Source organism: Pangasianodon hypophthalmus, chromosome 10 (assembly GCF_027358585.1).
Source record: "Pangasianodon hypophthalmus isolate fPanHyp1 chromosome 10, fPanHyp1.pri, whole genome shotgun sequence".
NCBI classification, from domain to species: domain Eukaryota; kingdom Metazoa; phylum Chordata; class Actinopteri; order Siluriformes; family Pangasiidae; genus Pangasianodon; species Pangasianodon hypophthalmus.
The window spans coordinates 25783595-25804612 of record NC_069719.1 but is presented as its reverse complement, the minus strand read 5'-3'; the positions used below and the strand labels follow the sequence as shown (position 1 = coordinate 25804612).

The following is a 21018-nucleotide window of genomic DNA, read 5'->3' as shown; positions in this document are numbered from 1 at the left end:
AGAAAAAAGAAATCAATAGAGGAAAGAAAATAAATAGAATTTCAAAATAAAATATGAAGAAAAGACAGCTGTAAAAAGGACATAAATGTAAAAAAAAAGGACATCAAATACAGTAAAGAAACCAAGTATAAATATATAAAGACAAATAAATAAAAACAAATAAAAGACCATGAAGACAAGAAAAGAAAATTCAGACCATAAAACAAGAGTATAATTTAAAAAAAAAAAAAAAAAAAGGATCATGAAGGAAAGAAACAAAGTAAATAAAACAAAAGTTTATGATTGAAAAAATAAAAAACAAAAAGAAAATAAAGTAATAAAAAAATATATAATTTTCAAATATCAATAACAATGAAGAGAAGAAAATTTAAAAATAAACAAAAAGTATATAAAAGAATGTAATTTGAATGTAAAGGACCATGAAAAAAGTAACAAAATACAGTAAAGTATATAAATATAAAATATAACTTAAAGAAAAATATAATTTAAAATAAAGGCCATAAAGAAAGGTTTAAAAATGAAAAAGGACTAAGAATAAAAGAAGAGAACAAAAGTCAAGAAAAACAAATAAAAAAGGGGGAAAAAAAACAAAGAAACCAAACCAAAGAACAATTTATCAATAAAAGGTCAGAAACAAAAGAAAAGTAAAATAAAAATGGGGAAAACGTGTGATTGTTTAACCTAATAATATTTATCTCCCGTTCACAGTTACACTAGTTTAATGTAGTTTTCTATAATCAGATTAATTACAGTTGCTTAACACCAGTTAATCCAACAGTAAATTTGAAAAATCTGATTAAAATCAAAGCACTACACATTAAATCTGGATTCAGCTTGTGAAAGCAGGCTAATGCACTCTCTCACAGACAATTAATGATTAACGTGGCACTTGTAAATCATTCAGCTAGACAGAGACACACCTTATACCACTTTATTCATGAATGCATTCAAGGACACTGTTTACTGAGAAAGAAAAAAATCTCAAAACAAAATATTTAATTTGGAATAATTCCTATCATAGCATTTGATTCAATATGAGCTGTATTGAAGTAACACTAGTGGAAATAGTTACAGCAATTTGCAAATATTTACAAATCCAATGTCACGTTAATGTATTTCACGTCCACATTTAGCAGTACATTTAATCATTTTGCACACAGTTGTATCTACATCCACTTAAATGTGAGCAGTTGATGGTTAAGGAACTTGCCCACATGGGTGGTTCGGGTGGTTCTGTGTTAGTCCTTGGATTTAAACTCAAAACCAGAAATGAAATCTCTCCTCAGATAATTCCATTCTCCAGAAAATCACACCATGTACAAAGCTAATTAGCAGGGAAGTAATAATTAAAGTTCACACAGTTGCCGCTGGTCTTTAGTATCAGGCTCACTTCCTGGGAGTCATTGAAGACCTGAGCGGAAGTTCCGCCTCAACCCAGCTGTTTGGAGTAGCTATCATTTTTTTCCAGATTTCCACTTCCTCGTTCTCTGAATCCATCCAGTCAACTTTCTTTCCATAACTCTGGCCTGAGGGTGGAGAGAGAAGAGCGAGAATGTCAGTAATGACCAACGATAAATTGCTGTGAGGTCATTCATGCATGAATAGTTCATGAAAGTCTCCAAAAGGGGGAGCACTTTCTCACTTTTTGTGTGCGTGTGATTACACATTATTACATACAGTATAACTTGAATTATGTAATACTTTCGAAAATAAAACGTTTTGTCATCTGTGTAGCACCATTCGATTATTTTCCCACAAAAGCATATCCTGAAGTGTTGTATTCCTCTTATCACAGCAATTTACCAACAATTACAGTTTGTAATTTATTAAAGAATGACACTTTGCAGTTTTTATCCATTTACAGTTGCATTTTATGTCGTGAAACAAGTCAGTTTGTTATCATTCATGCTATAACAGATATTAAACTCGACATTCCCTGATCAGCCTCAGTTTTCTCCTCTCTCTTGTCGTTGATAAGACAAAAAAAATGTAGCTTATATTACCAAAAAATAAAAACTTTTCGTCCTGAAGACTTTCCCCATGGAGGAAAACGTACTGACTGTTACAGAGCACTGACATTGGAGACTCATTCCATAAATGATAATTAAAAAAGCTAACAAAAATTAGATTTAGATGTTGATCCTCAGCCAGACCTTTATGATAATGTATTACAACGAGTGCATTACTATAACCCTGTGATCAGAGCTGTTGTTGTAGAAGATTAATCAACCAATCAGATTTGAGAATTCCCGCGTGTTGTGGTATAATCAGTAATACTACATGAAAAGAAAGAAGGAAAGGAGTCTGAGTGTGTGTGTTAACCTGTGCCGAGGCTGAGACGCACTCCTCCAAGGAACTGATTGGAGAGTTTGTTGTTGTCCCACACGGTGAGTTCACAGCAGGCCTCAGACACCTCGCCTGTTCTGAACCCGTCATACACCATGGTGTGGTTATACACAGGGTCCTGCGTCTTCTTCACCACGCGAGTCTTCTGGCGACTCTTCTTACTCGTGTCTGGTAACATGTAGCTAAATAAAGCAGATTAGTTTTACAATCTGGCCTACCCACTCCCACACCCTGTTTTACACTCCAAATCAAACATGCCATTGCAATTATATGGGTCATTCTCGAAATACGGTGACGTTCTGACCAGCAAAATGTAAAAATTTTGAATTATGACACGAATAACCAATATTTGTTATCTTTAATGTGGTGCCATTACTTTAAGTCACTAGAGTGATTAACTGTCATTGTTGTCATAAGCACAAGCCATTACACCAGTGACAAATTTCCGTTAAAGATGTATTTTCCAAGATGGCGTCAACAGCATCTCAAAGCACACATCATTAATCGCCAGCATCAAAAAATTGTTCTATGAAATCCTTCTTTTTTTAATAAAAAATATTCTACAGGACGATTGAATGGTGTAACCCCAATGATGTATCTAAATTATCTAAGTAAATTTATAACTTAAGTGCGCAAGTGTGTGAGGAAATTACACCGGTGCTAGCTAAAATGGCTGCTCATTCTTGAATGACTCTGGAAGAACATTTTTTGTGATTTCAAAATTTTTAAAATAGCTAACAGCAATGACATGAAATGCAGGTTCCTGTCAAATTGTTTATTAAAAACTTATTTTATTCTGCTAATTTAAATATTTGTCAGACCTCATTCTTATGTTCAGCTTGGGACATTAAAATGAATAAAAAAACAATAAAAACAATAAATTAACATTTAAATGGAAGGGGGGATGTAAAAATGTTAACATTTTTAATATTAAAGGTCAAGTAAAAAAAAAGATTAAATTAAATATTAAATAAGTTGCTTCCAGTCAGTTTGCAATTAAAAAGTGTTTGTCCCATCATGAGTTAGAACTCTGACAATGCCACAGCCATCTACTGCCAGGAGTCCAAGACAGCTAAACTGACCGTGCTCTCTGGGTGGGAGAGATGGTATACTCTCTCCCCTGTCAATCAGAGTGACACTAACCAATCATGGGAGTCTGTAAGCTAATGTATGTGGAAGGGGTATATAGTGCATAGGGAATTCACATGTCTAATGTCTTTCACATGTCATATTGTGACAATTTATCACAAAATACGCTCTACATGGATTCAACCTTGTATTTTTTTCTATGCATTCAATATGCAAAAGATTATAACACCACTGTACAAACAGGCCACCAGCCCACTCCATTCTGATTCCTTTCAGTTGTGCTTCTGCCAGAATGAACATGAATGATTTTATGTCATGGCCTAATGTCAGTGTTTGCATTTGCCCTTTAAACAAACACCTTATGCAGTTTCTTTCCGTCACGGGCGTGACAAATGATGCATTGAAACCAAACTCAAATCATGACTGTTTAATAGAGACGGAAGTAGTTTTTCACTTACCACTTCACGAAGGAGTCGACTCCTTGGGCCTTCAGACGACGCAGATGTCTCGCGTCACGCAGCCAGATGTGAATCTCTCCCATAGGCCGGCTGAGTCTAGAACCACCTACAGAGATGCCATGCAAACATACAATTACTGTATCAAGCTATTACAAACACAGGATTTTAAAGTGTGAAATTAAATTCTAAAAGAAATTAAATGCTACCAATAATATTGTTATGTTTTTATATTTTTGTTAAAAAGGTAAAAATATATATTTACTTCTAATAAATATTTTTTAAATAAATTCAGATAAAAGAAAATAGACATTACATTGTTTTTGCAGTAAACATGTATAATTAATGACACCCTGTAATTATATTTCATTTGTGTGTTTTAAAATATCTTAATGATTAGATACATACTGAATTCAAGTCATTTAGACATATTTCAGTGTGTGATTATGTTTCAATTGCATTTTAAATTATTAGGGGTCCAAGCACTAAAGGATCATTATTATTATTATTCAATTAGGTCAATCATTTAGCGTAACATTGTGTGATCAGATAATATCAAGTCTGATTTTTTTGTACTGAAGTTGTGTTATTTAAAAAAAAAATATGTAGTCATGTAAAAGATAGTAAATGATAGAAACTATGTAAATTGAAAAATAGGAAAGTGTAAATACATTAAAAAAAAGATTATTGTTAAGAGCTTTTAATTCATCATATATCAAAAGCTGATGTATAAGGTAAATTTAAAGAAGTGGTTTTGAACTACCAGTGGCTTCTGGAGGTACATATTTCAGCGAGACGGATAAAACACCACGGTATTCCTGAGATTCCTGGTTATCTGCGCTCTGTAATGAGGAAAAGGATATTATTAATAGAAAAGCTTTAAATTAAAAAAAAGAAGGCAGAAAATATACTAGTATAGAGATGATTTCTGTTAGCAATCAGTGAATTGATGTATGTTGATGGAGTTTTCTGAAAATTAGATGTGTGTGTATTGAAGTTCCATTATGAAGTGTGTGAAAAGTAAAAAGAGACAGAATAAGGACTGCGAAGACTTTTAAATAGGGTTTTAAATGAGCCTACAATAGCAGCCAAATACTAAAGATATGCAAATTAAAGAATAAATGTGGTTCTTTTTCATTTTTCCTATAGTTTTTTTTTCCACATTTCCATACCTTTGGTTGGAGGTTGTACCATGTGAGTGCTTCATGTTTCCAGTCCCAGTCCTTCAGATTAATCTCAACCTGACCCAAAAAGGAATTTCTGCCTCGAGAGTCATTGTGCCATACAGATAAATTCAGAGTTTTTCCATGCAATTCTTCACGTTTTACTTTGTACTGTGTACAGAATACAAATGAATGGAAAAAAAGAAAAATGAATAGTGGTGTGGCAATGCAACTATATACAAGAAAATAAAAAAAAATAAAAAAAACTCATCTGGAAAATGAGGTATACTTAAAAAATAATGCCCTAAAGGACCGTACTCTCAAAGATTCCACAAAGACTGGGTTCACTGTACGTTTCTTGATGGAAGTTTTCCTCTTGCTCCTCTTGTCTGGATAGAGGTACGTCTTCACGTATCTAACACAAAAGTACAGCGATCACACAAAGTGTCAGCCTTTTCTATGAAGACTACATTTACAAAGCTTTAGAAACAAGCTACTAATTGTTTATAGTTTGGCAAATGCCTTTTAATAAAATGGAATTATGCTTCAGAAAGCTGCAAAAATGTATTATTTGTAGACTGTTAAATATTTTGGGCCATATTCACATTTGGTGATGTAAGTCTAATAATAATACCAATACTTATGTGGGGAAAGTTTCTCATATTCAGAGTCAGGTTATGCACATGCTTAAGTTGATTTTCTGGGCTCCCCATTCAGATTATTAACATTACCTGTGTGTAAGTGTCACCTCAATCACTACAAATGTGGAGTAATTTAACAATAAGGCATCCACCTTCATTATTCAGCAGCCTATAAAATAGCACTTGATCCAGCACATCCTATTATTTTTAATTTATTTTGGATATATTGGGTGCCACACTTAATTATAACTTAATGTAGTCACTAGATTGAGGTCAAATCATAATCATAATGTGTGCATGGGATTTAGGCTAATTTATCATGCATTTTGCTATTTTGAGTCAAATTAATAAAATATTGCCACTGCTCTCCTATAAAGAAAACATGCCGTTTGTTTGAAGGAGAAGCTGACCTAGCACTCATCTGCTACACTCACAGCTCACTTGTCAGTGCAGTCCATAATCTTTTAAATGGGCTTAGTTTTACAGTCTAACCCACCTGCTATTCAAGTCATTTAGACATATTTCAAAGTGTGTTTATGTTTCAAATGGAGATTGACTAAATCTGAGATATTAGCAGTATTTTAAATGATTAGGGGTCCAAGCACTAGATAATCATCTTCTTCTCCTTATAATTTGAATTCAGTTGTGTCAGACAATCATTTAAAGTAACACTTAGAGACCTACCCACTAAAAAGAAAGTACTATCAGTTAATTGTGTCATATTTATGCATGTAATATTGACACACCCAGAAAATCAACTTAAGCAGCTACGTAACCTGTCTCTGAATACGCATAACTTTCCTCACCTAAATATTGACATAATTTGTGGACTCAGGTCAATGACTTAACTCACTAACTCTGTATACAGCCCAAATAAATAACGAAGTAAAAGAAAACAGAAGTTGATGAACAGGTTCAGTCTATAAATGGGTTGTTGACTGTCAAAATAAAGCGTTAGTTATAATCTCGTAAAGGTTGCTTTGATGGACTCACGGGTCTGTGCGTTGTTTCCGTGGATTTGCGATGGCCAGATCCTGACACTGCTCCACCATAATGACGAGCTCTCCAAGAGGACTGTACATTATAGCGAACTCCACCGATCCCTGCACCGTCACGTTCCCGAAGTCACCGGCATCGCTGTACACACTCAGCAAACTGGCAGTGCGCTAAGAAAACCAGTACAACATGCTTAACTTACAATACTGAATACTACACACATACAAAGTGAAATCTGAAAACTACTATATCAGGAAGTAACACAATTTTACTTAAAAGTTACTTGAATTATACTATATCTATTAATCTTCACTAACGTAAATCCAAATGAGATGTTCTTAATGATTGAAAGCAGTAAGGATGAGAAGTCTCAGAGGAATTAATTACCGGAAGTTGTAAAATTTCTGTTATTTCTGGTTATTAATTGCTCTGAGAGTTGAAAATTTTCAAATTAAAGTAGAAAGGTTAAACTCAGCTTAAACAAATCATCAAATCAAATTATATACTGATTTCAGTTACTGACTGTAAATGAATGCCTCTTTCACCAAGGAACGTGGGAAAACATTAGCTAAGGCTAACTAACAACAGCTTTCTTGCTAATCTGTGGAATGTTAGCTAGCATGATGACAACTCAGACCAAACAAACTAGCTGTCCCAATACAAACTGCCTTTTATTAGTAGTATTTAGTAGGCTATTATTTAGTATTTAGTACTAGATCTCATTCTTCCTATCACCTTTGTTTAAGTTTAGATTTGTTATGACTTCTTGAAGCCGTTTAATGCTAAAATGTCACTATGACTTTACAAATATATGACTATAGAGAACGTTTGAAAACTTAGTCAGTAGAAATTAGAGATTTTTTCTTAAAAACAAAGAAAAACTGACTTAAGTACAGTAACAGAGTAATTGTACTTTGTTACTTCAGACAATTGTAAATAACGGCGTCAATGTCAGGTAACAAAAATGAACACTGTGTTTAGAGTGTATTTGTTACTAATTAAATAAATAAGACATCGTAACAATTTGAAACAAAAAAAATAAGACTTAAACACTTGGCTGTAAGCGTCTCACCTCTGCAACTGAAAGCGTACTGGCAGAAACCTTGTCCCTTTTTCCTGACAAATCCGAGTCGTGGCTGGATGCTGAGCTGCTGTCCTCATCCGAGTCCACTCCTTCATCCTGAAAAGTGGTTTTAATGAAGAAAAAAAAACTTCAATCATTTATAACATTAGCCATAGCGTATGCGCTCACTTTGCTCAACAAAGACTCAGTAAAAGCTCAAAAAATTAAATAAATAAACTATGTACTATGAAGTTACAATCGCAAGGGATGACCTTCTTATATTATCTTTTTATTTGATCTGTTTATGTCCCATCAGTAAATGTCCCATAACAGTTTTCATAGTTTATAGCATCCTAATTTTCTGACTTGCTGTTAACACACTTCTGATAACCCTAATAATCCTACTGAATTCTCTAATCTGAAGGTGCTGATTAATTTTCTACACCAGCAGCTCTGACAATAGTGACAACAATAATTCAGATCACAGGTTTATTAATCACAGTCTATTAATGTGCTCACTGTACTGTATTATCGTTTCTATAGTAACAGCTTACACACACGGACTTGTCTGGTGGATGCTCCACATAAAGTAAGGCTAATAACATTTTATTTAAGATTTATGGAAGGAGTCTCCAGTGTCAGCGCAGAGTCAGGGTAAAGCTGCACTTTTTTTTCTTTCCACAGGAAAATCATCCGGACTTTCTCAGGAACTAGTCAAGTTGTGCGTTTTATTGACTTATTAACATCAGAAAAAAAAAAACATTGCTGCCGTATAAGAGGAATAAATCACTATAGAACATGCTGTTCTAGGAAAATAATCAACTTCAGAGTGGCAACAGTACCGCGGCTCCATGTCAGGCTGCATCACACCACCCTGTCGTTGATTACTTTCCTATAATGGCATGCGTAATATGTTTCCATTTTTTTACATAAAGCACTTAAAATGATGATATTTGCTATTAATACTATTATATTATCATAAATAGTGCAGTACACATTACTCTTTATGTACAATGTATATGGTTTACTAATATGTAGGTCTATAGCATATCTTTTATTTTATGCATTTTATATATTTTTTATTTTTAGGATTTAAAAATAATTGCGTGTGTGTGCATGTGTCCGATTCTCGTGAGCGTGATCTAGAACAAATGGTTGAATGTTTGTAGGATTCGTATGGAAAATATCATTGTAATCAGCAGAGGAACTGATTAGATTTTGAAATTGATCCAAACAGCGTGTCAAGTTATATCCATATTATAAATGTGTTTTTAATTCCATACTTTTCATATTACCGTATGCTACAGTGTGTGAAATAAAACGAACCTCCCATATATCTGTGCCAGGTTTTGCCTCAACCTCAACAAGTGCTTCAGGGGCAGGCGTCTCATTCTTCACACCTGAGAAAGCAAAACAAATGACATATTTAATGGTGTTCTTCATTTAAAGAGGTATGGTATGAGGAAAGGGGTTTAACGTAATATCGGGTGTGTCAGTGCCAAGAGCACTGAGGCTTCTACTGGATTGTCAGGAGCTATACAGTAATTTAACCCCAAAGAGCTTGTGCATGGGTGGGAAATGTGATATAGTGGATATAAACAAAGAATGCATGCTCTTGGGGAGGGAAACGGTATACAACATTACAAGAAAAGAAGAAAGAGACAGACACAGAGAGAGAGAGAGAAGGAGAGAGAGAGAGAGAGAGAGAGAGAATTTGCTGTATTTTCCTCTGAAATAATGCACTTGTGAGCACTTACGCTCCATTTCTGTCGGCTCCTCGGATTCGGACGGCACAATCACTATAGTCGGAATCACATCTACAGTCTTTTGCATTGGGTCTTTTGCGAAAGGTGTTTTCGACACGCCTGATTTGGGCCTAGTGGCGCGCGCATACACGCTGGCGAGAATACCGCTTTCAGAGATTCCACTTTCATCTTCCCTGTCTTGAAAACTACCTTCTTGTTCCGTTTCACTGATTTCTTCAATCTCCTTCGATACCTTTTGATTAGTGCTTTCAAGCTTCCTCAATTCCACATCAAAGTCACTTTTTCCTCCAGCAGCTTCATTTTTTTTATTTTTCACCACTGATTCTGGGAGCTCGTCTCTGTTCATGTCTGCTGATCTATTCTCATCTTTATGGACGTCTGTGTGAACTGGTCCGGTCTTTAAATCCTCAACAATATCCGGATTTGCTTCTACATTTAAATCAACACTTAATTCTTTTGTCCTTGTTGGAGATCTTCGTTTAAAGTCTGTGACTATGATTTCCTCAACAGCTTGCTCCTTTCCTTTCTGTACTGGATCGAAACTCTTTTGGTCCCAGTTAACACGTTTTGCCGTGTTTACATTATTAACTGGGCCTTCAAGAAGATCTGGATCCTTTTCTACATCTAAATCAACACTTACTTCTTTTGTCCTTGTTGGAGATCTTCGTTTGAAGTCAGCAACTATGATTTCTTCAACAACTCTTTCCTTTCCTTTCTGTACTGGATCTAAACTCTGGTCCACATTAACACGTTGTGTCGTGTTTACACTATTAAATGGACCTTCAAGAATATCAGAATTCCTTTTCACGTCTAAATCTACACTTAATTCCTCCGTCCTTGTTGGAGATCTTTGTTTGAAGTCAGCGACTATGATTTCTTCAACAACTCTTTCCTTTCCTTTCTGTACTGGATCTAAAGTCTTTTGTTCTGAATTAATACACTCTGGTGTGTTTACATTATTAACTGGACCTATTTTCAGATTCCCAAGAATACCTGGATCTTCTTTTACGTTTAAATCGACGCTTAACTCCTCCGTCCTTGTTGGAGTTGTTCGCTTGTTGGTGATGTTCATGACTCTGATTCCTTCATTAGATCTTTTCTTTGGTATCGGAGTCTGAATTTTTTCTTTGACTCCAAATCCAGAATTCATCAGTACTTCAGGTGTCGCATTATTCTGCTTGTTTGTCACTTCTGTTTCTGTACTGTTGTTAGAGTTTATTACAACCTCAACGTTTGACTGGGGCTTATTTGACTCATCATCGCTGCCAAGTTGATGTATTTCCCAATTTGTTGTTTCCTGTGCTTTGCTAAAAGATCGTATCTTGAAATTTCTAGGCATGCTTCCATCTCTCTGTTTCGGTCTGGTATCCAAACTGGTCTCCACTCCCCTGTCTTCTTTCAGTGCTGTTCTTCCAGGATCTGATATCTCTGTGTTGATTTCTTTTGTAATGGTGGCTTTTGTCTTCGACTCCTGCACAGGCTCTAGTTTCAGAGACTCGACACGAGGTGTTTGGTCTTGGAGTTTTGCTCCTGATTGACGTCCTGCTTCAATAACTTTAAGGACTGGAGTATTTAATTTAGCTCCGGAGGACTCTAGAAAAATATTATATTAATAGTTAGAGACAAAGAAGTCAAAAAATAAGTGCATTTTTGCATTTTATACCACAGCGATGTTGAATTCTCGATTCTGATTGGCCTTTTTTATTTAAGGAGACTTAATTTACTTAAAAGTTATGGAAGGAGTCTCCAGTGTTAACATTTTGTAACAATTAGACGTAAGGATTTAACTTTAAGTTTTCTGACACATGAAAGGTTTCCCAGTAACCATTCAAGCTGAGTGTTTTTTTGTTTGTTTGTTTTTTTTGCCTTCCTAACTTCAAGAGACAAAAAGACAGGTTGGTGAGGAAATGACTATGTTTGTATGTTTATAGCTACTATAATGTAAGTGATAATAGGAACTAAATTGCTTTGTGGATGTTCAAAAACAATAAATGTAACTATAAATGGATAAAATGGGTGATGTCATTCTTTAATTAATAAGAAAAATGTAATTATTGATGAACTACTGTAGTATAAGAAGAAAAAACATCTATTGTGTATATGTTGTGATTGATACATATTCACAGCTGAATATGTTCGAACTTTGCTTGGATGTTACAAGCCTAGAAAAAAAGGCTTAATCTAGAACCCTTAAGGGTATTTTGTTGTCAACAAATCAACAACAATCAGAACCGCTTTTGGAAAGTTTACTTTATTCTTTAAAATAAAAAAAGACCCTTATTTAAGGGATCTTTAAGGGGTAATTGGTTAATTAAATGTTCTCAGTTTCTACAAAAGGAAATTTACCAAGTGTGTATCCAAATAACCTGAGAATGAACCTTTTATTCTGGATCAGTGTCTAAAAGTGTCTGTCAATTGAATAACTGTGAAATAAAAATGACTGTGTAACCATGTAAAGCTGATTACTGTAAGTAGGACATCATATTTCCAACTGTAACTCACCTTCTAAAATGACAGCTTCATCTTTGTTTTCCTGCTGCACCTGTAGCCAGTAGTCATTGCGTTGAGAAAAGAAAATTGCAGAGAAAATGTTGAGAATGTGCAGAAAAAAAAAATAAATGAAGCGTGACAAACCTGTACACTGAGAGCTGGGTGAATCGATCGGGGGTCAGCAGATACACTTTTACACATACAAAAAAAAGAGACAGAGAAAGAGACATAACATTTTTCATTTTCAGTATCTTAATATTTGATAACAGTATTCTTTTCCTGTAATGAAAGCATAATGGACAGTCAAGACTGCCTAACCTTAGGCGATATTGTAAGTTATGAGAAGTCAGGAGATAATAATGAGTAGGGCTAATGGTTAAGCAGTCATTTGGATCATCCGGACATGCAAATACTGTATTTTAAATGCTAAATGCTACTGAGTTCACAAAGACGTGCAGTAAAAGCCTAAACTATAATGAAGCATCTCATTAAATTTTTTTTGATGCTGCATTAACATATTAAGATTATACTGTACGTTTCTGACAGTAGAACTATTGCACATATCTTTACATGCACCTGGAGTTGATTGTAGCTGATCATTTTATTAAATAAATTAATTATTGCTAGCACTTAACATTGAGGTTGCCTTAACTAATTATTTATTAACAAACCATGAACTTCAGCATTGGTACATCATACCATTTTAACAAAGGAAAAAAAGTAAGTATTAATTGCCGTGGGTTTAAATGTTAACTTAATACACCTGCAATGACTAATGCTTACTCAATCCGTGACTACAAATAAGTCCACATAAATGAACAAAACAGAAATTGCATCATGTTTCTAAAATGTTCCTGGACATGTGTATTAAGTTGTTCTTCATGTTACCTGTTGTGGACTTGAATTTTACTTGATAATATGGGTTAGACATTGGTTAATACAGGCATTGACTATTCTGCTTATTTGGTTTATTGTTTAAAAAAAATGTCAATCAGTACAAGTGTTAACTTTAACATTCCTTGTTGTGTATTAATTATGAAGTATGTGGTTTGTTAATGTTAACTAATGTCTTAAATAATGTCAGTTACTTTAAGAGAAAAATTATTATAATTAGTAGCAGTAGTAGTACTACTAGCAGTTGTTGTAGTAGTAGTAGTCATTGTTGCAGTAGTACTAGTAGTAATTGTAGTAGTAGGAGTAGTAGTAATCGTAGTAATATTAGCAGTAGTAATAGTAGTAGTTGTAGTAATAGTAGTAGTGATCATCTTACCGAGTTACAATAAACAACCATAATTGAAAATACTGTTCAAGTCTCATAAGAGTAGCTCAATGCTAACCATGTCAAATGTCTGCTGAAATCTGATTGGCTGATGCCAGCCATGTTTTTCAAGCAATGCAGTCGTCATTACAAACATAATTTCATGTTAGCACAATGATGCAGTACACCAAATTTCAGATCAATTGAACTAACAGTTCCTGAGAAACTATGAATGCCCATGCCCCAAACTTTTTCAACTTTTCATATTACAGCTGGCTGTAGCAGGCTTCAAATCATATAACTGACAAGTTACTTTAATTTTATATAAGGAGAAATATTCCACAAATTTAGTGGAAATTTTGTGAAACAAAAGAAGAACAAAAGGCGTTGAGTTAGTGTGTGTCTATGGTAGATGACATGCTGCAATGGTTTCACCGTTTAATCGCCATTTTTTCAGTTTCAACTCTGAGTTTTGCTTTTATGAAGTTTTGTGGGTGTCAGCTTGCTAAATGTAACAAATGTATTCACATGCGAGTATGAAGAAAATCAGTGTTACAGAAACTATAAATCGAAGTGGGCGGAGATTAATGGTCCTGATTGCAAATTTTTTGCACTCGGTCAAGAATTTGGCTCCCTAATTTTAATTTAGTAACACTTCACATTAAGATTCTCTTAACTTACATTACTTACCACATAAACAAACACACCATGAACAGCAGGAACAATGAGTAACAGTTTACATTGCTCCATATCTGAATTATTGTTCTCCACACACAAGATGTCCAGGGAATTTCTCTTGGTATAGGTATTAACATACATATTAACATATATTATAATAAACAATAATTATGCACTACAATTAGGCAGGTGTTGTCTATACAGGTATGTTAGAAATACAAGAGAAATTATATCATATTAAATATCTATATACTTCAGCACTAGAGGCCTGTGTGTTGAGTTTCAGTGTAAATGATTAATACAGCACACACCCTGTGTGTTTACAGTGGGTGGTGCGTTTCAGTGTTTCTCTGTCTTCCTTTGCAGTGTACAAGGTCAAAAATATCTCGCCTTACTCTGGGCAAGGCTTGTTCTTCTCTACATCTTTATCCTCGGGCACAGCCTTTAGGAAGGGATTCGGTTTATGGCCTGTAACGACAAACAAAAAAAAAAAAAGACTTTTGTTTGACTTTTGTTTGCGTGCATTCATTTAGCAGATTGCTTAGAAATGAGCAACTGTGGGCTATGGATATTTTCAATATTATTATTATTATTATAATTAACGATCATAATTAAAAGCTGAAGGGTTTTGACAAACCAGTGTCCCATCATTCATAAAAGTTCAGGTGAAAAATTAGTCTATTTTTGGTGTTTTTATGACCTGGTTAATTATGTTTAATTAAAATAACATATATTCAATATTCAAGTAATTGGATTAAGCTTTATACACGTAAAACATAGCAGAATTAGATTTTTATTATAGAAATAAAAATCAGGATGTGCAAAACTGTCGTTCAGCTTCAAAGTTAGAAAGAAATTATGTAAAAAAAATTTGAGAAAAACTAAAAATGTAAAACAAGCGTAACACAATAGAACAAAGAATTTAGAAAGATTTTCTCTCTTTTAATAATGTTCTATACAAGTGAACTGTAACATTATTAAATAATAAATTATTTACTGTGGATTATTGTAGTTAATTTGACACAATATGTGCAAATTTAAATATTTTATTGCATGCCCAAAGCATAAAACCCTTAGCTCTGTCTAGTTTTAACCCTATCAGTGCCAGTGCTACATGTTGAGCATTAATCTTGTTAAGAGAATCTCAAATACCTGCTGATTTCTTCCATCTCATGGAGGAGCGGACTATGGCTGAGGCGTGCGGCTGGCGGCCATACCGCTTTGACTTGAGATCCTCGAACCATTCACCTGATAAAACCTTCAGTTCCTTCGAGTCTGGGACCGTCTCCCTCAGCTTCCTGGGATAAACAGTCATACAGCTGGATTAACTGCATTTAGTGTGACTACGGTTATGAATAAAACCCACTTCAAGTTAAAGGGAGAAAACCTTACCTTATTTAATTCCAGTTGTGATAGACATGGAGGTCAAATTGGACAAGCTCTATATTTTCTACATTTATATGTAATTAAACATTTTATATGTTCTAGCATTTGGATTTTAACAAAATGGCTGACTTTCTAGTAAGAAAAATTGTGGCATCAAGTTGTTTCAGGATCATAATCACCATAAGCATGTTTATTCTTCAGAAAAAAATTGAAATTGAAAATGAACTCTAGTATTCAGGCCGAATTTGTCCCACCTCTCATTGTTTTCAAGTCTTCCAGGATTATTTGACTTACTTTTCCTAGTTTCTAGTTCTTCTGTTTCCTATATTCGAATTAATTTCCGGTTCTGACCTTCACTTATTTGTTTGGAGAATGATTACGGATGCTCTGTGTACAATCTTTGACCACAGCTATGCATGTTAAGATTTGTAGATTAGCCAAAATAAACAGTTTGCACATACATCCTAGAGCTTCTAGCTCTAAATCTAGAAGTCTTGAATATTTCTAAAGTAACTGGGTATATTAAGAATAAAGAAAACAATAGAAGCAAATTGGTTTAAGCAACAAAATTAGATTTTTAGGACTCTAAAAGATTGATATTTATCATTACACATTTGACTACATGGCACAGTGGTGTGAAATGGAGATATATATTAGATAATATTCCTGCAAATGTTAAAGTAATGTGCTACTCAATACTATAACTAGCCATGTTTTCTCTCTTTATTCCGTCCACAGTTTGAGACAAATTACACCATTTTTGGACTTCAATCAACTTGAAGTGTGTTCAGGCATACTGGTAAAATTCCTACTGATGCATGTCATAACATGAATGTTGCCATTTTAACAGAAAATTTCCATACTGAGAAATCAAGCACGAAACTTCAAAAGTAACCAAAAAAAAAAAAAAACATAACCCAAATCAAATCTAATCCCAAATCAAATCCAAATCCATGTCATTCATTCATTTAATTCATTTTGGCACTGAAACCAGAGCTGTATACGGCTACTCACCTTACACGTCCAATCTCATTCTTTTTCAAATCCTCGTCTCTGAGAAGCACATTCTGAATAATCGCTTCCTCCTCAGGAGAAAGAAAGCTCAGGTCAATAAATATGGTGGTGTCTCTAGATGCTTTCATCTTGGATTGGATCTTTTAGGACAAAACGTGCTAGTAGATATGTGCTGCTGTTCCTTGTAGGGGTTCTCGGAGTGCTCGACTTGGCCAGGGAGAGGAGGTTGTGTGTGTGTTCCTGCACGTTTGCCACGCCTCTGCTAGTTCTCCAGTCACATATTAACACCAAAAGGCCCATGCAACTCCTCTGACATCATATCAGTGGTGTGGAAAGTAAACTGCACCTGGGGGAAAAGTAAAACTCGCCTGATATCATATTACTCGGTGAAAAAGTGAAAGCCTGGTATCCAAGATAAAACGCAAGAAAGGGTGCTTTCTTATATAGTCCTTATTCAGACTTGTTCAGTTAGAGGACCTGAAAGGGAACTAGCTACAAACAACCTGAGTGAATTTGGTGTTCACTTCACAGTATACATGGAGTTAAAAAGGGGAATTAGTTCTCTTTCTGGATTTTTAGTGTTAATGAGATCTCAGACCTCTTGTTCAACACCATAACTCCTTTATCACTGTAACAGCTGTATAACACTGAATTATTAATAGTGTCGTTCAAAAGGGTTGCTATTATTAGTTGCTATTACTAGTGCCACATGTTGCTAGAACCTCAAGAACCTCAACATTGTTGTTACATTATGCTTTGTAAGGAATAACACGTAACTGGACCCATTACCACATTAATGTTAATTATATATATCACACATATATACATGTAAATGTACTGATATTGGAGACTCCTTCCATGAATGTTAAATGTCCCCTGACAGAATAATTAACTATATTAATGATTATCCACACAATTTTATTATTATTAGCCTTACATGATGTAGAGCATCTGCCATACAAGTCCCTTTGAATGACCTGGTACTACTGAAATGATAATGTATTATAAGCGAGCATATTCATCTAAACCTGTGATTTGTGTTACAGCCAACACTACTGTCGAAAGAGTTCGAAAATAGAAAATTCCCCTTTAAACAATATTCTAAAGACACACAGTATATGAAGTGGTAAGAGTTCTACAAAGAAATACTCAGACCTGCCAGTTTATCAGGTACTAGTTAGATGTAGCTAGTGTTAAACTAACTAAATTATTTATACCAAGTACAGAAATGGAGTGCAGTCTGTTAACATGTTGATTAAAAATGGTGAAATGTTGGATTAACAGGTTTAGTCCTGTAGAAGAGAGCTCCAAAAATCTGATAAAAGACGTACATTGTTCATGTTCATGCTGAAACCTGTTCAACATAGTCAAATTATTCAGCCTGAAATGATTACAAAAATAGGAACACAGAGTGAGAGAGAGAGCGAGTGAGAGATTTTATCTGTCATCCTTAAACGTCTTTTTCCTGCCTTTTCCTGTGTATATGATACACTGCAGTAATGAGATTTTTTTTTTTTCCCAGCAAAACTACATGAAATCAGGGCTATGATCTAAGATTTTCCTCATCATGAATTAGAGCTGAGCAAAAGGCTGAATTTTGTAGTTTGGGGTGGTTTAACTTATGTCATAGATTATGACTTAATGTCAAATATCCACCCAAAAAATTCAGCAAAATTCAGCAAAAACCTGGGATCAGGGTTGCCAGGGTTGTCAGAATAAAAAAATACCAATTTCCACAAACATATGGGCTATGGCTAACAAAGGGAAACAGTTTATCTACGATGTATCTATGATGGGGGAGGAAAGGGGGATTATGGTGTAGATACTGTCTGTACCATGCAATGCTGTACCATGGCGATGATTAAAAAGACAATAATACTGCAATCAGAAATGCGTGCGCACAATGGTGAACTTATTTCCCAAGCATAGCCTGACAAAAAGAAGAAAAATATATCTCCCTTTTCCAATGCCTCAGGTTTTAGGGCTAGTTTGTGCAGGTTTTGAGCTGTAATTGGGATGGAAAATTTACCGAGACCTGGCAACCCTATCTGAAATTTGCTGGATATGTATTACTAAAAGACATACAAGACACATGACGAGGACTGTATGCACATGTCCTAGACTTACATATACATATAGTACATGCACATAATTATTTAAATACATATTTGCCATATATTATATGCAAGTATGCCTTTATAGCTTTCCTTAAAATAGGATTTCAGCTTTTTCTTATAGTGCGATGAAGAAAAAGGCAAAGAAAAGGAACTTTTGAAAAGACATTTGACTCACTTTGATGAAGTATACCCTCTGGCAAATTCTTTCGATTCAGTGTTGAGCGGAACTGTGTCTGAAATAAAAAGAAAGACATTTACGTTATAGCGTAAACAGGCAAAATGGTCAAATATGTGAACTGGACTCATAAGAGCTGTCAAGTCTTAAAGAATAAAGTCACATATCAAAAACAGAGAAAGCTTTTTTTAAAATTATATTGTTTTTAATATATAATTTTGAAGCATATAGCATTTTTTATTATTAAAATACAAATATACACAAAATAATATATTTAATATGAGTCTAAACTTCTCCTGAGCCTCTGCTGTTAAAGTATACAGTATATTACGTAATTACAAGTGGTCCTGAGTGATACACTATTTGTTATTGGAATAAAAAAAAAAAGTCATTCTTCTTTTATACGAAAGCTGTAGAAGCAATTTCCTCTCTTTTTCTTCTGTGCTGTGAATGAATGAGCAAAAGTCCAGTCACTTCGATTTATTATATACTACATGCTACTTAACCTCAAAATGACCTGGATGACTTGTATGAAAAAGACTTCCTGCGATGTTTTGAGTGACTGAAAATATAAAACCCGTCCTCCTTTGGCACTTGATAGCAGTGTTATTGTTCACTACTGTATCTAGTGAACTACTGCACCACACCCTGTAAGTAAATGAAGAGTGTGTTACAGCAAGCAAATGGGACCGTCGTGAAATCATGTCATTATGATGAACTATGGAGGTATAGCAGAAAAGTTCTCAATCTTGTAAAAATGTTTATTTTTTTTAAATATACTGCATGACAAAAGATGTATTTTATATCATATAACCAGAGAAATCATGGATAGAGTTAAAGTAGAAGATTACTGGCCTCATAACAAATGGAGCATGTCCTAGGCTGAATGCTGGAGCATCAGAGATGATATTGATGGCTTGATTTTAAAAAGTACCAGTAGGTGGCATTCATCACCAAAAAAAGTGTCTTGTACAGTATATAAATACTGAAAAATAGATCTGTGTGTGTTAAATAATTACAAATCCTGTTTGCTATATGCAACACACAACTCGTGAACTTTTGAGATCAGAGTAGAGTCATTAGATCATTTTGATCCAAGAGAAAAGATAAAACCCCCCAAGGAACGAGCAAGATTTCCTAAGACTTCAGTCTGAGCTCAAGCCAAAGAGATCCACAACCATAAAGAGTATAGTTCATGTGTAGATTGTGTAGGATTAAGAGTATTTTTTGGCAAGGAATTAGCAATTATCCAGTCAGCTAATCATGTGGTAGCAGCACATTGCATAAAATCATGCAGATATAGGACAAAAGCTTAAGGGAATGTTCACATCAAACATCAGAATGGGGAAAAATTGATTTCAGTGGCTTTGATCGCGGCGTGGTTGCTGCTGCCAGATATGCTGGGGTGAGTGTTTTGAAAATTGCTGATCTCCTGGGATTTCCACACACAATAGTCTATACAGAATGGTGCAAAAAAAACATCCAGTGAGCATCAGTTCTGGGGTAGAAATACCAGAGGAGAAGGATCAGACTGGTTCACGCTGACAGGAAGGCTGCAGTAATTCGAATAGCCACTCTTTAAAACCGTGCTGAGCAGAAAAGCATGTCAGAATGCACAATACCTTGAGGCAGATGGGCTACAACAGCAGAAGACCACATTGGGTTCCACTCCTGTCAGCCAAGAACAGGAATCTGAGGGTGTAGTGTGCCTAGGCTGTGGGCATGTCTTAAACATTACACTGTGTTAATTTTTTCAGTCAGCGATACACACTTCTGACATCGAGGAAGCATCAGACATTTTAGTTCATATTGCTCAAAGTTAATGTCAGAATGGCAGCAGTGGTGGATGCAGACAATAACTGTTAAACAGACAAACAATTCCAAACACAAATCCAAAATCAAGGTAGTTAAACAGGTACAAGTCAACAGATACAACAGGTACAAACAACAGAGTCTTAACCATGAGAAACAGCATCATCAGGACTTAAATAACACAACTAATCAAAGTGAAACGGAAAACAGGTGCATAATAGGACAAGGCAGTGGCGGTGGCTGCTGGGAAATGGAGTCCAAGGTGGCCATTTTGGGGGGCTGCAATGCATCTTGGGAAAGTGAGTTATTATCAAATTTATTGTAAAATTATTTTCTCACTCTTGCCAGATTATTTGCATTTCCTCTGCATTAATTGTTAAATTGAATGTTGATGATGATTATTATTATTATTATTATTATTATTATTAACCCAGCATGTAGCATTGGCTCACAGTTTCAGGGTACCCGGTTCAACTCTGAGCTTGGGTTGGTGTCTGGAGTTTGACATGCCGCCAGTCAACCCCACCCCCACCCACCCCCCGGGGCCATGTGGGTTTCCTCTGGGTTCT

At 34.9% G+C, this 21018-nt stretch overlaps 1 protein-coding gene across 2 annotated transcripts; it reads right to left on the bottom strand.

Moving 5' to 3' along the window:
- Positions 1-917: 917 nt before the first annotated feature.
- si:ch211-266g18.6 (synaptotagmin-like protein 2) lies at positions 918-20614 on the bottom strand. Of its 2 annotated transcripts, none has more exons than XM_026926856.3 (17): positions 20260-20614; positions 18638-18695; positions 16346-16691; positions 15098-15243; positions 14341-14413; positions 12154-12199; positions 12022-12061; positions 9511-11112; positions 9080-9153; positions 7763-7870; positions 6688-6860; positions 5372-5468; positions 5063-5224; positions 4654-4732; positions 3894-3999; positions 2323-2528; positions 918-1526 (listed from the first exon to the last, which is right to left on the bottom strand). In XM_026926856.3, exons 3-17 carry the CDS (start codon positions 16471-16473, stop codon positions 1387-1389), a joined length of 3180 nt encoding a protein of 1059 aa, XP_026782657.3. In that variant the 5' UTR covers positions 16474-16691; positions 18638-18695; positions 20260-20614; the 3' UTR covers positions 918-1386. The 2 variants fall into 2 exon arrangements, with proteins under 2 accessions (XP_026782657.3, XP_053093761.1); XM_053237786.1 differs by lacking the exon at positions 20260-20614 and adding an exon at positions 19144-19162.
- Positions 20615-21018: the final 404 nt, after the last annotated feature.

What these genes read in the sequence shown, in the direction of transcription:
- si:ch211-266g18.6 (XM_026926856.3), bottom strand. Translation starts at nt 16,473, where the DNA reads ATGAAAGCATCTAGAGACACCACCATATTTATTGACCTGAGCTTTCTT. An exon ending in GTACGCTTTCAGTTGCAGAG is followed by an intron (nt 6,861 to 7,762) that starts GTGAGACGCTTA and finishes TGGTTTTCTTAG; the next exon opens with CGCACTGCCAGTTTGCTGAG. An exon ending in GTCGACTCCTTCGTGAAGTG is followed by an intron (nt 2,529 to 3,893) that starts GTAAGTGAAAAA and finishes TGCTTTATTTAG; the next exon opens with CTACATGTTACCAGACACGA.